This window comes from Ochotona curzoniae, unplaced genomic scaffold (genome assembly GCF_017591425.1).
Source record: "Ochotona curzoniae isolate NIBS_2020 unplaced genomic scaffold, NIBS_Ocur_1.0 scaffold_2587, whole genome shotgun sequence".
NCBI lineage: Eukaryota > Metazoa > Chordata > Mammalia > Lagomorpha > Ochotonidae > Ochotona > Ochotona curzoniae.
The window spans coordinates 6,364,991-6,385,519 of NW_024467096.1; the positions used below are offsets into that span (position 1 = coordinate 6,364,991).

General features: G+C 34.8%; 1 protein-coding gene across 27 annotated transcripts in view; it reads right to left on the reverse strand.

The window, feature by feature from the left end:
- Nucleotides 1-20,529, reverse strand: part of DLG1 (discs large MAGUK scaffold protein 1) — a 198,213-nt gene that overhangs the window by 23,268 nt on the left and 154,416 nt on the right. For 14 of the 27 annotated variants that reach the window (XM_041002724.1, XM_041002722.1, XM_041002717.1 and 11 more), the window contains 4 exons: nucleotides 12,792-12,906; nucleotides 10,122-10,298; nucleotides 7,034-7,103; nucleotides 1,166-1,199 (listed from right to left, as the gene is read on the reverse strand). In XM_041002724.1, coding sequence (XP_040858658.1) covers nucleotides 1,166-1,199; nucleotides 7,034-7,103; nucleotides 10,122-10,298; nucleotides 12,792-12,906 — 396 coding nt within the window. Of the gene's footprint in view, nucleotides 1-1,165; nucleotides 1,200-1,867; nucleotides 1,968-7,033; nucleotides 7,104-10,121; nucleotides 10,299-12,791; nucleotides 12,907-20,529 lie in introns of all 27 variants that reach the window. The other 13 variants (XM_041002713.1, XM_041002714.1, XM_041002705.1 and 10 more) reach the window with 2 other exon arrangements.

The following is a 20,529-nucleotide window of genomic DNA, read 5'->3' on the forward strand; positions in this document are numbered from 1 at the left end:
TAATCTGTGGCAACATTTTCCAATTTTGAAAGTTTTCACTGATAACTCTCCAAATCTAAAAGTTTAACAAAAGGACACCCTTAGCAATAGGAAACCAGATTCTAGTAAGGTACATAAAAAAAAAAAAAAAAAAAAAAAGCCAGTGTATGTATAACAGAATAATTATACATAACGTATAACCACCTTCAATGTAATAGAAATTTACTTTACTATGAATGAAATAAAGCATCTTCAATTTAAATTAAAAGTCCAGTGTAAACTCAGCATAAATGAAAGAACCCTGTGAAATTCACTGTCTTAAGAAAATTAAGCGATACTAGCTATATTCTTAATGATCAGTGCTTTAAATAGAAATGTTTTCAAAGGGTCTAGTTGGAGAGAATCAACTACAAAAATTAGCTGAGAAAATTACCTCTGTGAGTCATTACCAACTAAGATTACATGATATTTGGTTAATTTTCAGCTAAAACAATTTGAAACACTCAAATTTAAAATTCTATTAAATTTTTTATTCACTCATACCAACACTGAATGTCCTCTTGATAGCTATAGACTCTGTGCTAAACTTTGCATGAAGATTAAGTACTAAATAGAAAATTAAACAATAAGAATAAAAAAAAACCCACAGAATCTCAAAGGAAAAACAAAAGGTAATTTTTCTTACAACTCTTCTCAAAATCTATTAGCTCCTTAAAAAAAAAAAATGTAACTTCCCCCAAACAAATCATTATTTGAATTTCCACTGTGCTTCATATGTTAACATCATAGCAATAGTGTTCCAATATATAATCAAAGTGACTTTAACTTATTTTAATGGAAAAGGGGGATATAAAACTCCAAGAAAGCATATTTCCACAATTTAATATCAAGGATGGATAGTATTATGTTAAAAAAGCCTCTGTATTAAAAATTACAAAAAGAAAAATGGAAATATGAGAAGAGTTGTTCAAGTCATATGTGAAAAACAGAGTATAAGAAAAACAAATGATATGCATTATAAATAAAAAAAATCCCAAGCATGTCATAACATGAAAAGTCTAACAGCAATGTAAATCATACACCTCCTTTTGCCAGAGGGCACTACTGTGAATCTGAAACTGCATCTGAAAAGGGGGGATCTGCAGATGGAGGTTAAAAATAACTTGGGAGTATTTTGATCACTTACTCAGGCCTTTTGATCCCATGTCGTCAGGGATCTCCTGTAGAGAGTAGTCCCCAGAGAGCAAGCAATAAAAGATAATCAAAGAAAATAGTTGTCAGTAATGCATCAAATTGGTGCTACAGTAAGAGACAGTTCCAAGACCATTACAGGTACACATATCTTACAGAACATTTTTGTAAATTTCCTAGATTCTGAGATGAGTGAACAGCTGAATATTATCTAGCCCCCCTCTCTCTCTCAAATAAAAATTTCTAGCTTAATGGCTGGTTAAGAGGAGAAAAAAATTTTAAAAGAAAAACTGAGGTCATTTATATATAATGAGGAAAACAGGATAGAATAAAACGATTCCAGAAAATCTGGCATTAAATTCTGGAAATGGTATACCTAGAAACCAACAGGGTAGCATTATTTTTTCTCCAAAACATTCTTTGATTGTATGAACATTAAAGTTTTTCATTGCACCTTCACTTAAAATGATTTATATTTATATATTTCAATCATAAACATCTAATTTATTACTTTGAATTAAGAATTCCTAATTTAAGGCTGAAATACAAATAAATCCACATCTATTAAATTTTCCTGGTTAAGAAAATTGGTAACCTGTTGCAGCTCTTGAAACTGTCTCCATGGTAACAACCAACTGCAGGGCAGTAGGTTCCCTCTACATTTATTTTCAGTTGACCACTGGATCCACATACTTACGGTCAGCATCACTTGTTTCCTGCTCACTCTGGTCCTTGTTCTTGTAGAAGGGGAATTTTCGGGAAAAGAGGTTCTTTTTACGCTTGTCATTGAATGACTGCTGAAGAAGAGAAGGAGGGGCAAAACAAAGGGATGTCTACCGTCTGTGTGAACAAAGACCCAGCCTAGCAGCTCTGAGGAAGCTGACTCCTGTGACCACAGCGTGCACTTTGTGTAGGAATTTTACTTTTATTACATATAAAATGAATTTCTAATTTTGTATATGCATTCTGTAATTAAAATATTAAAAAATTAAAAAATGTAATTATTTATTCTAAAGCAAGAAAAAATGCTACTTGACAAAAAAGTGTGCCTGATTAAATACTAGTATAGCACAAATTAAGTTAACCTTTGCTTCTATCAATCCACTTTTTTCCCGAAGAATTTCCAAACACAGTACTAAGTGCTCTATGGGAAATCATTATAAATGTTACTTTGCTGCTCAATTATTTTTTATGTATTAGGTAGTAAACTTTATTTCACTTTGACCTGATCTCAGCTTTTCCTTTTCCATTTATCCATAATGAACTAGTAAGACACTATTAAAAAAATGTAAAAAACACATATGAGAAAGTTGGTAATGCTAAATATTTAGAAATAATCATTCTTATTTTTAGAAGATGAACAATTATAACTAAAAGCTTACAGCATAAATTAGAAAATGAGCAGAAAACTTAGAGGTCCATTAAGTGCATAGAATCCAGGAAAAAGACTTATGACTATTATCTAAGTGAACGAAAAACAACAGAAGTCTCTTAGCCAATTTAATTGCAATTCCAAGGGATTTACTTGCTTTTAAGTTGCACTGTAACGATTTTTAAAAAAAGATTAATTTATTTTTATTGGAAAGGCAAATATACAGAGAGATGAAGATACAGAAAGATCTTCTGTCTGCTATTTCACTTCCCAAGTGGCTGTAATGGCCATAGAACCAGCACCCATATGGGATCCTGGCCCACACAAGATGAGGACTTCAGCCACTAGGCTATTGCACCAGGCACTATAGTGACTTAAAAAAAAGATTTATTTTATGTACTTGAAAGGCAGAGTTAGAGTGAGAAAGGGAGAGACAGAAAGAAAAGATCAACTATTTGCTGGTTATTCTCCAACTGGCTGCAGTAGCTGAGGATGGACCGAGCCAAAGCCAGGAACCTGGAATTCCACTGGCAGTGCCCATGTGGGGAGGCAGGCACCTAAATATTTGGGCCATTTTCTGCTGTTTTCCCAAGTGCGTTTATCAGGGAGTTGGATGAGTAGGATTCAAACTGGCACGCATAAGGAATGCCAGCACTATCGGTTGTGAGTTAACATGTTATGTTACAATGCTGGCCCTTATAATTACCCATTTAAAAAGCATAGCTATAACAACTGAACCATACCCAATCCACATGCTGCATAGAGAATAAATCTGGTTGGTGATTAAAGCCACAAAGGCAATTATGATTCTAGTAGTTTATATATACACATGATTGTCATGAGGTGACTAAGCAGCTGATCTGATGTCCATTATTGCAGAGGTAATTGGAAATAAATATTTTCCCTTAATTGTCCCATTTGTGCATTCACAGATAGAGCACACACTATAAATAATGCTGAGGCAGAATAGCTTTGGCAGCACTAATACTAAAGGGGAATAGATTCCTTACTGATTTCTCTCTCTCGTAGGTATTAATGTTTTTAAGAAAATATCCTTAATCTATCAGTGACACTAGAAATTATTATCTTGGAGGTAGAGGAAGGAAATATAAAGGGTGGAAATTCCATTCCTTTTGTTTTTGAGTGCATTCATATCATAGGATGCTACAGTAGGCCTTATCCATGGTTTGCTTTCCACAATTTCAGTTACCATGGTCAACTACAGTCTAAAAATATTAAATGAAATTCTAGAGACAGACAATTCATAATTTTTAAATTGCACGAGTCTGAGTAGCATGATAAAAGCTCATAACCATCCTACGTATGGATGAATCAGCCCTTTGTTTTGTGTAACTAACCTGACCGAGCAGGATATAAGCCTCAGACTTTGATAGCTCCTTGGCTATTTAGCACCGTACCTGAAGGCAGAGCCAATCTCCCCTTCTCAGGAATTCCAAAAATCAGTTCAAACTCATTCCCTACACTGTTCCCCATCTCACCCTTGGCATTCTTTTCCAATCACCAGGCCCCAAGAGAGGAAGGCCTACTGGGGTTGAAAACTCACCCACTGCCTTTCCTACAGTACTCTGACGTCATCTCCCAAACTTTGTAAGATGCAGTCTGCTGGAGGACCAGGCCTCTGCCGTGAGCTTGGCTTCATACACACAGGCAGTTGAGCTCCTCCGCAAATTTCTTTCTCTTTAGTAAATATCTTCTGGCAGTGAGTGTGTATCCCATTTCCTCTCTATTTTGTGCCTTTCTTCCTAACACAGTATATGCTATCTGTCCAGTGGTTATTAGATCAATAGTTGTGGTAGCGCAGTGCTTTGTTCAAGTCACCCTAGTGATGCTACTCATTTTATACAGAATGTTACACTGTTATCATCGTTAGTCTCTTACTGTGCTTAATTTATAAATTAAACTTTGTCACAGATATGTGGGAAGGCATATAGAAAAAAAAAAAAAGAGAACATATACAGGGTTTAGTTTAGACCCTGACTGGCAGTGTTGGAACATACCCTTTAGGGAGAGGTAGAGAGGATATTGTTACAGTTATTTAAAGGCTGTCAGCAGCAGGCACTATGTTTTTAACATGTTCTTATTTCTAAGCATGGATCCAAGGTGTTTAAGGTAAAGCAGACTCAACTCATTTTTACCTCCAATTGTATAAAGAGGCAAAGGAAGATTTTTATTATAAGGATCTTTGCAAAGTTAAACTTTCTCTTTACTTTTTCCTATCAATAACTGAGGATAGAATATGTTCACAGTTTGTCAGCCAAATAGGTTGTCTTGATTTCAAGTATAAGTTTTGAAGTCTCCATGGAACTAGATAAAAGAACTCTAACCAGAAAGTAAAAACTTTGTTGATGAGAAAATGGTATTGTGGAGAAATCTGTGTTTATAATTATTTTATAAACGGTCAAGTAGCATTGTCTGAATAAAAATTTTTGCGTGGATTCAAATTTTAGAAAACAGAAAAAATTGTTTCAATGGAGAAATACTAATAATATGATTTAAAGAAGGGTTAAACCTTTTTGTTCATAGGAATCACTGATTTTGAATTTAAACATGTTTTCAATCTGCAAAAATTAGTATTTTTAAGTAAAGGTTATATATATATACCCTTCACTGCATATATAGTGGTCAGAGTCAGTTTCACAGCAAATAACCAAAAGAAACATGAAGTTTAAAATGTTTTGATTTGATAACTTTAATGCTAGCCAAAATGATATTCCAGCCAAAATGAGATATCATAAAGATATCATAATAAGGACAGAAAGAAATTATTGTTAGTTAAGAAATGTATTAATTGCTTTACATTTAATATCCTCTGGGTGAAAAATTTATTAAACATGAAAATAAATAGCAGAAGCAAACAGGACAAAAATGTGCAGAGAAATACAAAACTGAAGAGACATGCTACCTCCAGTTTCTCTGTATTTTCAATCACAATATAGCATTTAATTGCTTATTAATGCTGCACTGAAAGAGAAAGAGTGCAATAAATGCAAGCACTGATAGAATATCACAAATTCAGGACACATTTAATGCAGAGACATTTCCATATGTAATATTACAAAATAACCAAATGAATGTTAAAATTTTTATTGAGAAACTGAGATGTTTTAAGTCTTTAGTGAAAATAAGTCCACAAATCACCATAACAGGAAAGGAAAAGGAGCAATAGGAAATGGTATTATTGAAAGTAATGCAGTTCTGTATCAATGGCAAGCGTATTTTTACCCCACTTGGTATCATGCAAACTCTTGGTGCTGTGTTAGAACCACAGTAATTGTGTATAAGGTTGGTTACAGTCAACAAACAAGACTGAGATTTAAATATATTGTTAATTTAGTTACCATCTTATAGTATGAAAGAAAAGTTACATCATGCAACCTCTTTTTCAATTCATTGACAGTGTATTGTACTAAATTATTTTTAAAGACATACATAAAACAAGCACAAAAGCATTGTACTCATTTGAAATATTAGCATCTGCTATTTTAAATACTCCTTCACATCATACTTTATGTTTCTCAAAGGCTACAATTTTAAAGAAATTTATCACTTCTGAAAAAATGAGCTTAATATATTATACAAGTGAGTCAAATTTAATTTCTTGGACAAAGTTCATATTTGTCATTTAAATTTTAAAACCTTAAGTTAGAATATTTATTGATTTCAGATGTATGCAGTGAATGTAGTGGCTAATTTTCCACATTTATTTCAAATATCATAAAAAATTCTGCTCTAGAATGAAAAAGAATCCAAACATAAAATATTACTATGAGATAGTACTTCATTCAGAACAACATGTGAATAGCCTGTCTTCAGACTTAGTGTCAAAATATTCCACTGCAACAAGTTCAGGATAACTAGAACTATACAGTATGCAATAAAGCCTCCAAGCCCTTCCGATTAAAAAAATAAAAAAAATATTATATCTAAGCAGAACATAAAACAAAAAACATTCATTAAAATCTATATTAAATAATTTTTATATATTTCTTGATTATCCACAAAGCGCTCCTCTTGCCTGTCACTTTCCTTACTCTCTCCATATAAAAATGCACATTGGTTTCAACATGTAAAACATGAATTCTCAGAAATTTTATTAGGAATAAAAATAAGAACAAACGAGTTTCCATAATTGAAGTACAACTTGCAAACAAATAACTTAGTTAACAACACTATATCACTTGGTAATACAAGTTTCCAATTATATATCTGAGTAAAGGTTGAATCTGTTCCAGTTGTAAAAGAATGGCTAGTCAAAAATCATTTTGCTAGAATTTATCAAATGATAGCCTCATAATTTGGAAAGATCTGTTAAATGGGTACTGTGATTTGATAAATGCTTACTTTAATGTCTCACAGTTAAATCATACAATAAAATCCTTATTTTAATAATGTAGAAACATTAAAAACACTATGAAAAGGCCTTTTATCTTCAATTTTCAATTCTAGATATATGAGTTTTCACATACTCACCCCTTTATCTCCTCTTGTTTTAGAATTGAACTTTACTGTTTTCAACCGGGCTCGTTCTTTCTTCTCAACCCTATCAAAATATAGTGTTATTTCTAAGTAAGCCACATATATCTCATGGTCAAAATAGAAATCACAAAAACTGGTAACTTCAGAATAGGCATTTTAACACTCTAAAACCTTTAGAATCCAGACAGATTTATATCTGAAAATTAATTAGAATTTCTTTAAAATGAACTCTGGGCTCATCAAGTAAAAAACCAAAACGATTTATGTAGTATCAAAATTTACTGACACATATATTTACACAGCACTCAATTTTATAATTACATTGGAAGTGTTATGAGGCACCATTTTAGTTTATCTATTTCTTAGCTTTCAATTTAAATATTAGTTTAGTATATAACACATGCTAAAAATTATGCTTAAAATAAAAGAACAAATGTGGCTAAATGTTAACAACTAGTGAAGTGGGGAAAGGCCTCCCACACCTACTTCAACAGCCAAAGAATAAAAGCGTTTTTTTAAATTATCTATGTAGCTTTATTATGGGTATAGAAGAAGAACCTTAGTACTCACATATTTAAAACAGATTTTTTTCACTATTTCAGAGAAACCCTAAGGCTTTAGACATAAATAATTTACTATTTTGCCTGGGTAATTGTCAAGAAAATCTATTTTAAAAAATGATTTATTTATTTTTTATTGCATAGTCAGATATACAGAGAGGAGGAGATACAGAGAAGATCATCTTCCATCCAACGATTCACTCCCCACGTGAGCTGCGACGGCTGGCGCTGCGCCAATCCAAAGCCAGGAGCCAGGAGCTTCCTCCAGGTCTCCCACATGGGTGAAGGGTCCCAAGGTTTTGGGCCATCCTCAACTGTTTTCCCAGGCCACAAGCAGGGAGCTGGATGGGAAGTGGAGCTGCAGGGATTAGACCCGGAGCCCATATGGGATCCCGGTGCGTTCAAGGCGAGGACTTTAGCCACTAGGCCAGTGCACCAGGCCCTCAAGAAAATCTTAAAACTATCATTTAATGAATAGGCATTTATAACACAAAACAGTTTGTATTAATCATAATATTCTAAGTAAAAATTTGAGTGACTAAAATAGTGACTGCAAATGCTATTCCTGAAACAAACTCTAGAGTTGGAAGGACTTTAACTCTTTCTGATATTATCAGTGGAGAGGTCTCCGAAGAAGGTAGTTCTACTTACAAAAGTACAATGTCTGAATACATTGAAGAACAAAATGGCATAAGTACTTGTGGTTTCATATTGAATTTTACAGGATAACAATTAGACTATGATATGACTTCATGATAATTAATTTGGGGATGGGTATAGCTCTCACATTATCTCTCATATTAGTTATTTAAAACAATCTTTTTTTTTTTTAAAGATCTATATATCTTGCTGGAAAAGGCAGATTTACAGAAAGAGGCACAAAGAGAAAGATCTTCCACCTGCTGGTTCACTCCCCAAATGGCTGCAATGGTCAGAGCTGAGCTGATCCAAAGCCAGGAGCCAGGAGCCTCCTCCAGGTGTGCCATGCAGGTGCAGGGTCCCAAGGCTTTGGTGGTGCCCTCTACTGCTTTCCCAGGCCACAGCCCGGGAGCTGGATGGGAAGTGGAGCTGCCAGGACACAAACCGGTGCCCATATGGGATGTCGGCCTGTGCAAAGGAGGATTTTAGCCACTGAGCCATTGTGCCGGGCCCTTTGCTTTAAGACAATCTCACAGATATATATATGTATGTATGTATATATATATATATATATATATATATACAGAATATATATATATTTTTACACAAAGTAACCAAACCAAACCAGCAGTATTTCTGTATGATTGCGAAGCAGCAGTATTTCTACATGTAAAAGTGACCAAAAACTAAAACTAAAACCTTATCTTTTAGACAATGATTTAGATGAATTGAATCCTATACATAATCTATCTTGGAGGAATTAAGAGTTGATATGTTATTGTTTTCCAATAGAAATAAGGCATTTAATAGCATTTCATAAACCTTTGAAGGGGTTCTCTTAAGCTGGGATCATGTCTTTTTCAAAGACAGCCTGCACTTAATCACTTTTGCCACTAGATGGTAAGAATGTGCCAGTGAACTATTCACAAGAAAAGTTAAAAAAAAAAAAATAAAGACCAGTGGATGAAATCAATACACATAAATAAAAAATAGAAGAAATGTAAAGCATACTTCCATATACTTCTAAGTGCATATTAATTTACCTTAACTAATATAATGAAGCTGACTAGGGTTACCTATCACCTCACATTCATCATTTTTTTTAAGGGGGAGGTGAGAACATTCAGAATCTACTTTTAGTAAATTTCAAATACTCAGTACAACACTGTTAATTAAGTTCTCCATGCTGTATGACAGATTTCCAGAATTTATTAATCTGGTATAACTGAAAGTTCTCATATCTTAACCACTGCCTTACCATTTCCCCTTCTCCCTACAAAATACAATATAAAAGACAATATCTGTCTTTCCCAGTCCTTGGGCCTGCCTGCAATATATCTTCCTCAGTGAAAAAGGTGGAGTAGTGGATGCAGAAATTGACACATATGGAGAATATGGCAGCCCATTTGGTACCGCAGCAGCAGAACAGAATAAATTGGACAACTACCTAAGCCAAATGATGACCAAAAAAAAAAAAAAAAAATCTGGTGAATGGAGACTTGAGGTTGACTATTCCAGCCAATGGACATTGGGAGGGCTGCATCATACTTGACTGGCAAAATTGACAGCATTTCAGAACTATTCAAACCTCTTGGCAGAACCCTCAAAACACATACACTTTGAGATTCTGTGTTGATATTGTGTGGCAGTTTCCCATCCCTGGGTACTGACTGGGAAGCTGGGTGTAGCTTCCCTTTTATCTCTCTCCTTACCCCAGAAACAAAAATAGCCAAAAAAAAAAAAAAAAAAGAAAAGAAAAGATTCTGTTAATAAAGTAATGCAGTGCAAAAACACTAAAACTTTAAACAAATAAAAAAATTAGACAAAACAGAAACTATTAATGTTATTCTACTTTCAAGTGGTAAAAAAAAAACAACAGTTACCTGCGTTTACTGGGAATCACTCCAACTTCATCACTTTCTCCATCTGGTGTAACCTGCCTGGCTTGCCACCATTCATCATCAGAAGCATTAATAACATGGAGGATATCTCCAAATTTGAAGTTCAATCCCTGACTGGGAAGGCCGCTGTCTTTAGTCTTGTCGTAATCAAAAAGGGCTCTAGATTCAGAAGAAAAAGTTCATAATCATTTATTATAGTATTAATAATATTAAATAACATGATTCTGAAGGTATATAATTTGGGTTGATAATGATATAATATGCTGTAGCAGATAAAATAATGCCAAGTTCTATTTTTCATTATGAGTATACAAGATGACATGACAAAATAGAAACAGCAAAACAGCTTGTCACGAACTATTAGTAATTACATATATTAGCTAGTTTCTTTCATTGTTACAGGGTAGAGAGATAAGGGAGGCGGTGAGACAAGGTAGGGAGAGAGGGATGGGGAAGGAGAAAAAGAGTAGTTGTTTTGAAGATTAAATCAGATTTGGAAGAGAGTGCAGAAGAAACTTTACACACTTTTAGTACAATCAGGGACAATCTATAATGGAACTGAAAGTGAAGACAAAGCTAGAGATGTTCTTAACAAATCAAAGGTAAGCAACAAAAAAATTTTCAAGTAAACATAAGAGATACTCTTTCGTTTATTCTGACTAGATACTTGAGGAAAACAAACTCCTGATAGATTTATTAGTTATAGGCTATAAGACTAGACTGACACAGTGGTCGTTCTGCCAGCTACTTATTCCTTCTACGTATTCACACAACTAGAGTTAACAGGGTTTCAGAATCAACATCCATGAAGAAAAGTATAGATGGCTTTATCACTTGCCAATATTTCATAAAAATACTTAAAATCTGATAAAAAGAAAACAATGTTAATACAAAGCATTTAAACTAAATTGTTAAGTCCAACTAAGTTCTCTAAAGACTACAGGAATCACACAGCAAGTACATGCATATAATGATTTATTCATTCTTTTGTTCTAACTTGGCAACTGGAAATAAGAACAAAAGTCATAATCTTTTCATGCTACTCGACTTTTAAGAATTCATTTCTTGGGGCCAGCATTGTGGCAACAGCAGGTACAGCTGTCACCCCTGGCATCCCAGGTGGGCATTAGTTTGTGTCCTTGCTGCCCCACTGTTTACCCAGATCTCTGTTAATGGTCTGGGAAAAACAGCTGAAGATGAATTATATCCTTGGCCTCTGTCATTCAAGTGGAAGACCTTCATGAAACTGGTGGCACTTGGCTTAAACCTGACTGTTGTGGTCATGCAGGGAGTGAAGCAGTGGATAGAAAAACTGTCTATCACCCTTTCAAATAAATCAATTTGATGTTTGGGGCTGGCATTGTGGTGTAGTGGGTAAAGCTTTTGCCTTTGATGTTGGCATCCCATACAGGCACTGGTTTGTGTTATGGCTGCTCTACTTTGTATCCAGCTCCCTGGGCAAGCAGCAGATGACCCAAGGGCTGGACATCCTTAACCATGTGGGAGATTTGGAAGAAGCTCCTAGCTTATTCTGGTCCAGTTTCGGCTTTTGTGGCATTTAGAGTGAACCAGTGGATGGAGGCTTGATTTTTTCCTTTTTGCTTCTCCCTTTGTCTGTGCCTCTTTCAAATGAATAAAATAAACCTTAAACATTTTTTTTTGATGGCATATGTTTTATCATGTAAAAACTAGAAAGTCACTGAAAAATAGTAGTATGTGGTGAAATAAGAAAATGAGACTGTGAGACAATGAAGTCCGGGAAAAATGAAGGGCAGCAGAGGAAAGGTGGCATGATCATAAAGTACTATTTGAAGTAATGATAGCCACCATTACACAGTAACATGACTGTAAGTGATAAGGCTATATTTGAGTGATAGAAAAAGGGAGGGAGGCAAGTGTGGTTGTCTTTTTGGAATTGTATGGAATGTATGAAACCTGCATTTTATTAATAGTATATATATATAAAAACACATACAGATTATTAATAGTATATAATATATGCAGATTATTAATGAACACAATTATTCATAATCTGCATATACATTAACAACATTTTTAGGACAAGAAAAAAAAAAAAAGAAGTACCCTTGCAGGGTAAAAATGAGATTTCTATTTTAAATTTTATAGTCAATGAAATGAGAAAAGAAACTTTTACTCTAATACACAATTGTACCTAATATTATTGTATCTATTTTGCCACATTAATCTTACATGTCAGGAAGGAATGCATTTCCTCACAAACACTTAAGGATATAAGTGTTTCCTGAGGCTATTCACATTTTAAATTAATATTTACACCTGTTCTCCTTGCTATTAAGTTAACTGTCATGGTAATTAAATGTTATAGGAATAAAAATTATTCTATAAAAAAATAGAGAAATCTAAATGTTAGATAAAATGACATTAAGCCACTATTAAAACATCAATCTAAAAAATTCCAATTCACATTTATTATATCTTTCTTTAGTTTTTAATTAATACCATTAAAATAATATTCTACTCTTGAAAGGCATACTGTCAGGAAACCAATTATAAAGAAATTCATGATTTGCAATCCATTTCATATAGTTAATTAAGTCATAATAATAAATCTGAAAGAATCTGCATGTACAAGTCATTAAAGATTGTCAAAATTAGTAGTAAAAAATTTACCTGACATAGAGAGATCGCTTCTGGCTAGTTCGAAGAGAACCTGACCCTGAGCTAATGCTACTATTCATCATCTGCTCCCGTAAGTCATGTATTTTAGCTTCAAAACGACTGTATTCTGAAGGAAGAAAAACAAAATTAAATTCATATTTTATAATCTTAACACGTTAGTTGAAGATAAAGTATTAAAAATGCAAACTGTCCTAATGCTGACTAAATGTTAGAACCCTAAAATAGTAATCTATATTTCATCCAACATAAGAATCAAAAACAAAGTGTATCAATTAAGTAGAATTGAGAATTTTTCCTTGTGCTATTCTAAGGTTCAAATGACAGTCAACTGAAAGACAATTTCTATGCATGAGATGGAATTAACAATCTTACAGTACTAATTCAAATAATTAAAAAATCAGGATCTATTCTCATTTTATTGGAAAAGAAAGAATTTACTGGATGCTTTATTTACTGACTTCTTCCCTTTGAGAGAATCACTTAATCTTACATTCTTAAATATAGAACTTGTACAGGGTCAATGATAAATGAAAGAATATATCTTGAAGTAACAATTGAAACTAAATTTAATTCATTTTGTTATTAATAAATTGTCAAACTGCCAAGATACAAAAGCAATCTGAAGTACATCAAACATTTTCATTTAAAATGTTTTTCAGACAAAAACAAGTATGCTTTTGGAAGATGGACTATTTGAAAGTATATCATATAAATAACAATCTAGTAATGACAAAAACTTTAGCTACTTTTTCCAAAACATTGTAGCTACACAGTTATACATACTTATCTTTATAACAAATTTTTTTGTAAACAATTAGGTCACATCAAATTTCATTTTTTTAAAGCCAGTCTTACAATAAACAGTTTCTGTGGGAATTGGTACAGTTCAAGGTGATACTACAGGTTAAGAGCAAACATGATGACTGCTTACTCTGCCTTTCATTACATGAATACTAAGATCAACCAAATCTAAGAATTTGCTGAAAAACTCACAAAACAATTAAAAATTATCAATTATATCTAATGAAATATTCTTCTATTATTCTCAAAAGAACGTAACACAAAACTAAGACCAATAGATTAATACAATGTATGCCTTGCAACTCAATAAACAGAACCTATGGCAAATGCAGACAGAAAAACCAAGCTAAATACATATCTAAATACAAAGCACATTATGGATTTATACTAGTTCTGTAAACTATAAATTAGTACTATGGGGTTTTTACTTAATCTATCTGACATTTACATGTGACTTCTTATATATGAAGAATGAGTTTTTTTCCTTTTATTTTATTTTTAATTTATGATACAATTCCATAGGCAAAGAGTTTTAAGAAACAGGAAATAATACAATTGACCACTGCATAATGACTTAGTTTATTTTTTATACTTTAACATTCACAAATGTGAACAGCCAGATCCCTCCTGGCACTTACTGTAAACAGCTATTTCCCCTAAATTTTTTAAATTCATAGGTACAATCCACTAGAGATGTAACACTGACTTACTGCTTGAAGGTAACTTGCAATAGTTTTTTCTTGTGTATTAATGCTGCCAAAAGGATACATATTTATGTTCATTTGCTTCTTTTTATCTTCTAATTTAAAAGCTGCCTTTCAAATTTCACATTATTTTTCTAAGTAGGTATCTTTGTTTTGGAAAATATATCTCAATGTGAATTTGTCCATGTCTACATGATTATATTGAGATTATACAACTTTGGCAAGAATATTACAAAACAGCTGTTCTATTCTTTCAAATGTATTCTATCAAGTGGTACACAATTATGATTTATGTCATTATTAATGTTATTAATGTTCTTAACTTTGATAACATTACAAACAGGTTTTTCCATTATAAAGTTAATTTTGCCATTTGCAAAGAAGTTCAAACTGTGTATTTCTCTACTATTGTCAAATCTTTTCACTAAACTTACACTAGCAAGAACTCATGCTTCCTTAATTTATTCAGTAGGTTAATGTCTGGCATTTTATTTGAAGTCTTGTTTTGTGCCCCATTGCCATGTTTTCATCATTTCTTGAGTGCTTGTCGATTTCCAGCACAGGAAACTACAGAATAATCAGTGCTTCACAGGGTGGAATCAGCCATTTTCTCCAATCTGTGGTAAATTTACTAGGGAAGAGTATTTGCAAGGCAAGATTTTGGCACTAGGTCAGCTCACTTGTACTGGGGTGGTACTGAGACCAGGCTCTCTAAGTGGCACAATTAGAAGAGTGTTAAATGTGTGTGTGTGTGTGTGTGTGTGTGTGTGTGTGTGTGTGTGTGTGTGTGTGTGTGTGCATAAACAAACGAGGGTGCTGAACAAAATTTTTGGTACAATTTTGATATCAATGTACATAATGACATCCAAAAAGTTCAAGAGGCTACCGTGCCGGGCCCTCAAAATTTCTTTATATCCAAATACTTATACCTTAATTAATTTTTCATGAACTTCTGAAGTTCCCTTGTGTACAAGTATGTATCTATACATAGACATTTAGAGCTATGTTTACAGCTACATAAATTAAAAGCCCTGAGTTCATACTGATTTCTTCATTTTTAACCTAGTAATACAGAATTTAGGGTTTTTTCTCTTTGCATACCTCCAACTATGCCCCTCAACAATGAAAATCATAGATAACATTAGCAACATAGAAACTTAACTGGAGCAATCTCTTTGTGATCTATGACCTGTCTCTACCACCATCCCTGTTGACTTGGCTCTGAGCATTGCCACATATTATTCCCTTCTCTCAAGCTCTGACTTTTCAAAAATAAGCTACTAATACACACAGAAGTCCTTCATATGTCCAACGAGCCATCATGGCTCTCCTTAACATCCAATTTCCTCTTCCGAGATATGAGGTATAGATACATAGTGCTAGGATTAAATTGATTAGGATGTAGAAAGGAAAGATCTTTTATTACTATTATTTTTTAAAGTTTATTTTGGGCCAATGTTGCAGAGGTAAAAGGCTAAAGGCACTGCCTGCAATGCCAGGATTCCATATGAGCACCAGTTTGTATCCTGGCTACTCTACTTCTGATCCATTTGTCTTGCTAATGCACCTGGGAAAAGCAGCTGAAGATGGCCTAAATGTTTAGGCACCTGCACTCAGATGGGAGACCTAGACAAAGCTCTGGGCTCCTAATTTTGGCCTAGCCCAGCCCTGGCCATTACCATCATCTGGGGAGTGAACTAGCTGATGGAAGATCTTTCTCTTTCTCTTTCTGTGTTTCTCTTCTCACTGTTACTGCCTTTCAAACAAGCAAATTAACAAATCAACAAACCCTAATTAGAAGGCATAATTAGAAGTGACAGAGAGAAAACTGGGATATCTTCTACCTGTTGGTTTACTTCCTAAAGGTACCAATAGCTAAGTCTGGGTCAGGCTGAGTCAGGAGCCAGGAAGTCCATTCTGGTCTCCCCTGTAGGTGGCAGGCGCCCAAACTGGACCATCACCCTCTGCTTTCTTAAGTGCATGAGCAGGAAGCTGGATCAGAAGCATACTATCCAAGAATTGAACTGGAACTCTGATACGGGATGTTGGTATATAAACTAAGGTGTAACCTTTTGTGCTACCATGCAGGCACTGGATCTCTTATTTTTAATTTAAAAACAGACCCACGCTTGCTTTTATGAAATATTATGTCTTCTAGTAAGTTTAAAATTTTTTCCCAATTTTTATAAACCAAATCATTAGTGTATTCTTTTATATATTTTATCGTTTTTTTTTCTTTTCTTTTTTTTTTAAGAATTATTTATTTTCATTACAAAATCAGATATACAAAGAGGAGGAGAGACAGAAAGGAAGATCTTCCGTCCAATGATTCATTCCCCAAGTGAACGCAACGGCTGGTGCTGTGCCGATCCAAAGCCAGGATCCAGGAACCTCTCCCAGGTCTCCCACACGGGTGCAGGGTCCCAAGGCTTTGGGCCGTCCTCGACTGCTTTCCCAGGCCACAAGCAGGGAGCTGGATGGGAAGTGGAGCTGCAGGGATTAGAACTGGCGCCCATATGGGATCCCGGTGCGTTCAGGGCGAGGACTTTTAGCTGCTAGGCCACGCTGCTGGGCCCTATTTTATCATTTTTCTTTGACAATAATATTAGTTTCATTTGTTTTGTGGTTATATCTTTCTGGCTTGTTCTCACTGCACAGACATTTTGTCACTGTTTTCGTTTTTCTAGTAAGTTTTCATGAGAATATTTTTTGCACAATTCATTTCCATGTGAAACAAATTTTATCCAATTTTTACATAGGAATCATGGCTCAGTATAGATTTTCTTTCTTTCTTAAAAATTTGTTTTATTTGTATTTAAAAGGCGAATTTACAGAGAGAAGGAGAGAGAAAGATCTTCCATTTGCTGGTTCACTCTACAAGTGGCCACAACAGCCAGATCTGAAATCAAGAGCCTGGAACTTCTACCAGGACTTCCACTTCCAGGGTTCCAAGGACTTGGGCCAACCTCTGTTTCTTTTCCAGACACATTAGTAGGTAGCTAGGTCAGAGATAGAGTAACTAGGACATGAACTGGCACCTATATGGGATGCTGACACTGCAAGCAGAGGATTAGCTCCCTGTGTCACAGCACTAGTCACTCAGTATAGGTTTTCTAACTTTACAGTTTAGATTTCTCCCTTTCGTAGCTTCTGTCAGGTTTAAAGATAAAATCTTGGACACCATGAGACTATCTGATACCATACTTACTCCCATTAATCTGGAACTTCTATTTCTTCTGGCTGTACTATTCGTATCATTCAATGCATACTTTATTATCAGCAGTTCTTCTCTAGCATGGGATTTTGACTGAAGAATGTTAGAGTTGGCAAATTGTACCATAAGGCCTAGACTACTTGACCCTTTCACATTTTACTGCATATTTATTCCCTTCACTCAACATGCAGATTAAACTAATACCCTATTTCAAGTGCTTTTCTCAAACTGTCATACTGCATTTTCTATTGAGTACGGGTTGGCTTTTGGGGTTCTGTTACTTTTCCTTGTTCAGTTGCTGATATAATAAGGTCTTCTAATTGCTGATACCTTATTTACATCTGCTTGTTATTTAGGGGCTTCTGGGGTGACCGCTCTATGTAGTTTTGTTGCAGATCAAAGTTTTAAAAACTTTTAAAAAGTTTCATTTATTTTCACTCCCCCTCCCTGACTCCCTAACATGCACACTTTACAGCCTTTGGTTCCACCACCCAATGCCTCACAGTACAAGAGCTGAGTCAGGCTGAAGACAGGAGCTCAGAACGTAAGCCTGGTCTTCCACAATGCTGGCAAGAACTGAGTACATGAGTCATCATCTGCCACCTCCCAAGGTGTGCATTAATGAGCTGGATCTGACACAGAGCCAAGATTTGAACCCAGGCACTCTGACAAAGGAATGTGGGTGTCCCAAGTGGTGCTTTAACCACTGTGTCATATGTTCATTCCTACTTTTATTTTTAGTAAAAGCTATGTTTAGCAATTAGTTGGCAAAACTGCTGTAAATTTAAAAATCAGTTCTCAGAAGCCAGTATACAACTGCACTTAGAAGAGTGACTTCTTTGCTTCCTTAGCTATGAGATTCCACTTTTCCTTCTTGTTTTCTTTGGTAGCTCCTTGCTGCTTTAACAGATACATGGCACTTTTTAATAAAGGTATGTTGTATTTCATATATTCAACAATTTTTTTTTTAGCAATTTGCTGGTTTAGTTAATGTAAGTCTTAATGAGTTAAAATATCTTACAGCTCTGAAATACTAAGACATTTTATACAAAGAACATTATTACTTTTCGTAATGAGGCAGAAAAACACTCTATTCTAGGAAGTAATTAAAAGTTAACAAAACAAATTTTCGATATTAAACACTTAAAATAGTGGAAAAATATCAATTCCCAAAAGTTTTAAAATTTGGGACTTATTTTGTTCATTCTATTTAGATTTTTTCATATTTATAGTTCTTAAAATCATTCTTCATGTCTGTTCAAAATACACTTTAGCATTTTCTTCAAAGTTACTTTTCTTTTAAGCCTATTTTATTAACCTAATCAAGATTCCCACATCTTTCTTTTATTTCAATCAATTCACGTTTCTCTTATACACCATTCATCTGCTTCGTTAAGTTATTTGCATTCCTCTCCTAGAATTCGCATTGAAACTTGGCAAAGCTGAGCTGTACTAGTATAGGAGATTTTGCCTCTTCAATGTTTCAGAAATCATTGTACCAAACTCTATTTTCTTGAAACATATTAGGGAGTATCTGAACTGCCGGCTGTAGATGAAATAACATGTGTATGTTTATAGGAAAAGAGATATTTAACAGTTGATTTTTTTCCCCCATTGAAATAATATACTTTTAATTTCTAAACTGTTCTCAACCCTATATTAGAAATGAAAAGATGGAAGAAAGTGGGGTAGGGAATTGGGGGGATACTGTACTTTTCCCAGTATCATCTATTTACTTTATTTGAAGAGGGTGAGGAGAGAAAGAGAATGAAAGAGTACACTCTCTCCCATTCATTGTTGCGTTTTCAAATGCTTGAAATAACCATGGCTGGCCCAGGCATTCCATCTTCCACATGAGTGGTATAGACTTAGCAACTTGGCCCATCAACTACTGCCTCCTATAGTGGACATCATTAGAAAGCTGGAATGAAGAGTGTAGTTGGGGTTCTAACCAAGGCATCCAATATGGAAATTCTGTATGTTGTCTTAACCCCTATGCCAAATACACATCCTTTTCAATCCCTTTCTAAACATGCAATCTCTACCATAAAGACAGAAATTGAGATTAAGAATTGAAATTGGGGCCTGGAACAACGGGTCAACTAGTTAATCCTTCCCCTGCAGGCACAGGCATCCCATATGGGTGCTGGCTCATGTTCCAGCTGCTCCCTTTCCCATCCAGCTCTCTGCTCCCGCTGGGAAAGCAGTAAGAGGATGGCCCAAAGCCTTGGGTCCCTGCACCCACATGGGAGACCTGGAGGAGGCTGCTGCTTCAGACCAGATCAGCTTTGGCTGTTGCGGCCACTTCGGGAGTGAACCAGTCGACAGAGTATCTTTCTGTAAATCTGTCTCTCCAATAAAAATAAATAAATTTTAAGAAAAAAAAGAAAGCTTATGCCTGTACTTGCACTACTGGCACCCAATACCTGAGGCCCAGTGTCAGTTTCAGATGTTCTTTTTCTGGGTAATGCACCTGGGAGAGGAGCAGAGAATGCCTAAATGAAAGGGCCTCTGTCAGTCATGTGGGAGATCTGGAAGATGATTCTGGCTCCTGGCCTCAGGTTGGCTAAACTCCAGCCAATGTGGCTATTTGGGAAGTGAACCAGCAGATGGAAGATCTCTCACTTTCTCCATAACTCTTCCAAATAAAATAAGAAACAAACAACAAAAAATAAACCTGCTTGTCTTTCCAATGAAACTGATTTGTTTTTCCAGTAGAAGCCACTTTAAACCCTTCTCTTTTCCCCATTAAGGCAAGAGGGAGAGTATTTAACTGTATCTATGAGCTAGTTATTTCTTTTATTGGTTCACACATGCCTAGGAAATATTTTTTCCTTGTTTGTCCCTTGTCAATTTAATTCACTAATGTCAACGACTGAACTTAGAGGAACAGAAAAATAGATTTTTTTCCCCTAGAAGAAATCTTAACCACTTCACAGTTGTGAAACTGGTATATTACTCAGCTTCTTTATGTCTGAGACTACTCAATTGTAATGGAAAATATAGGATA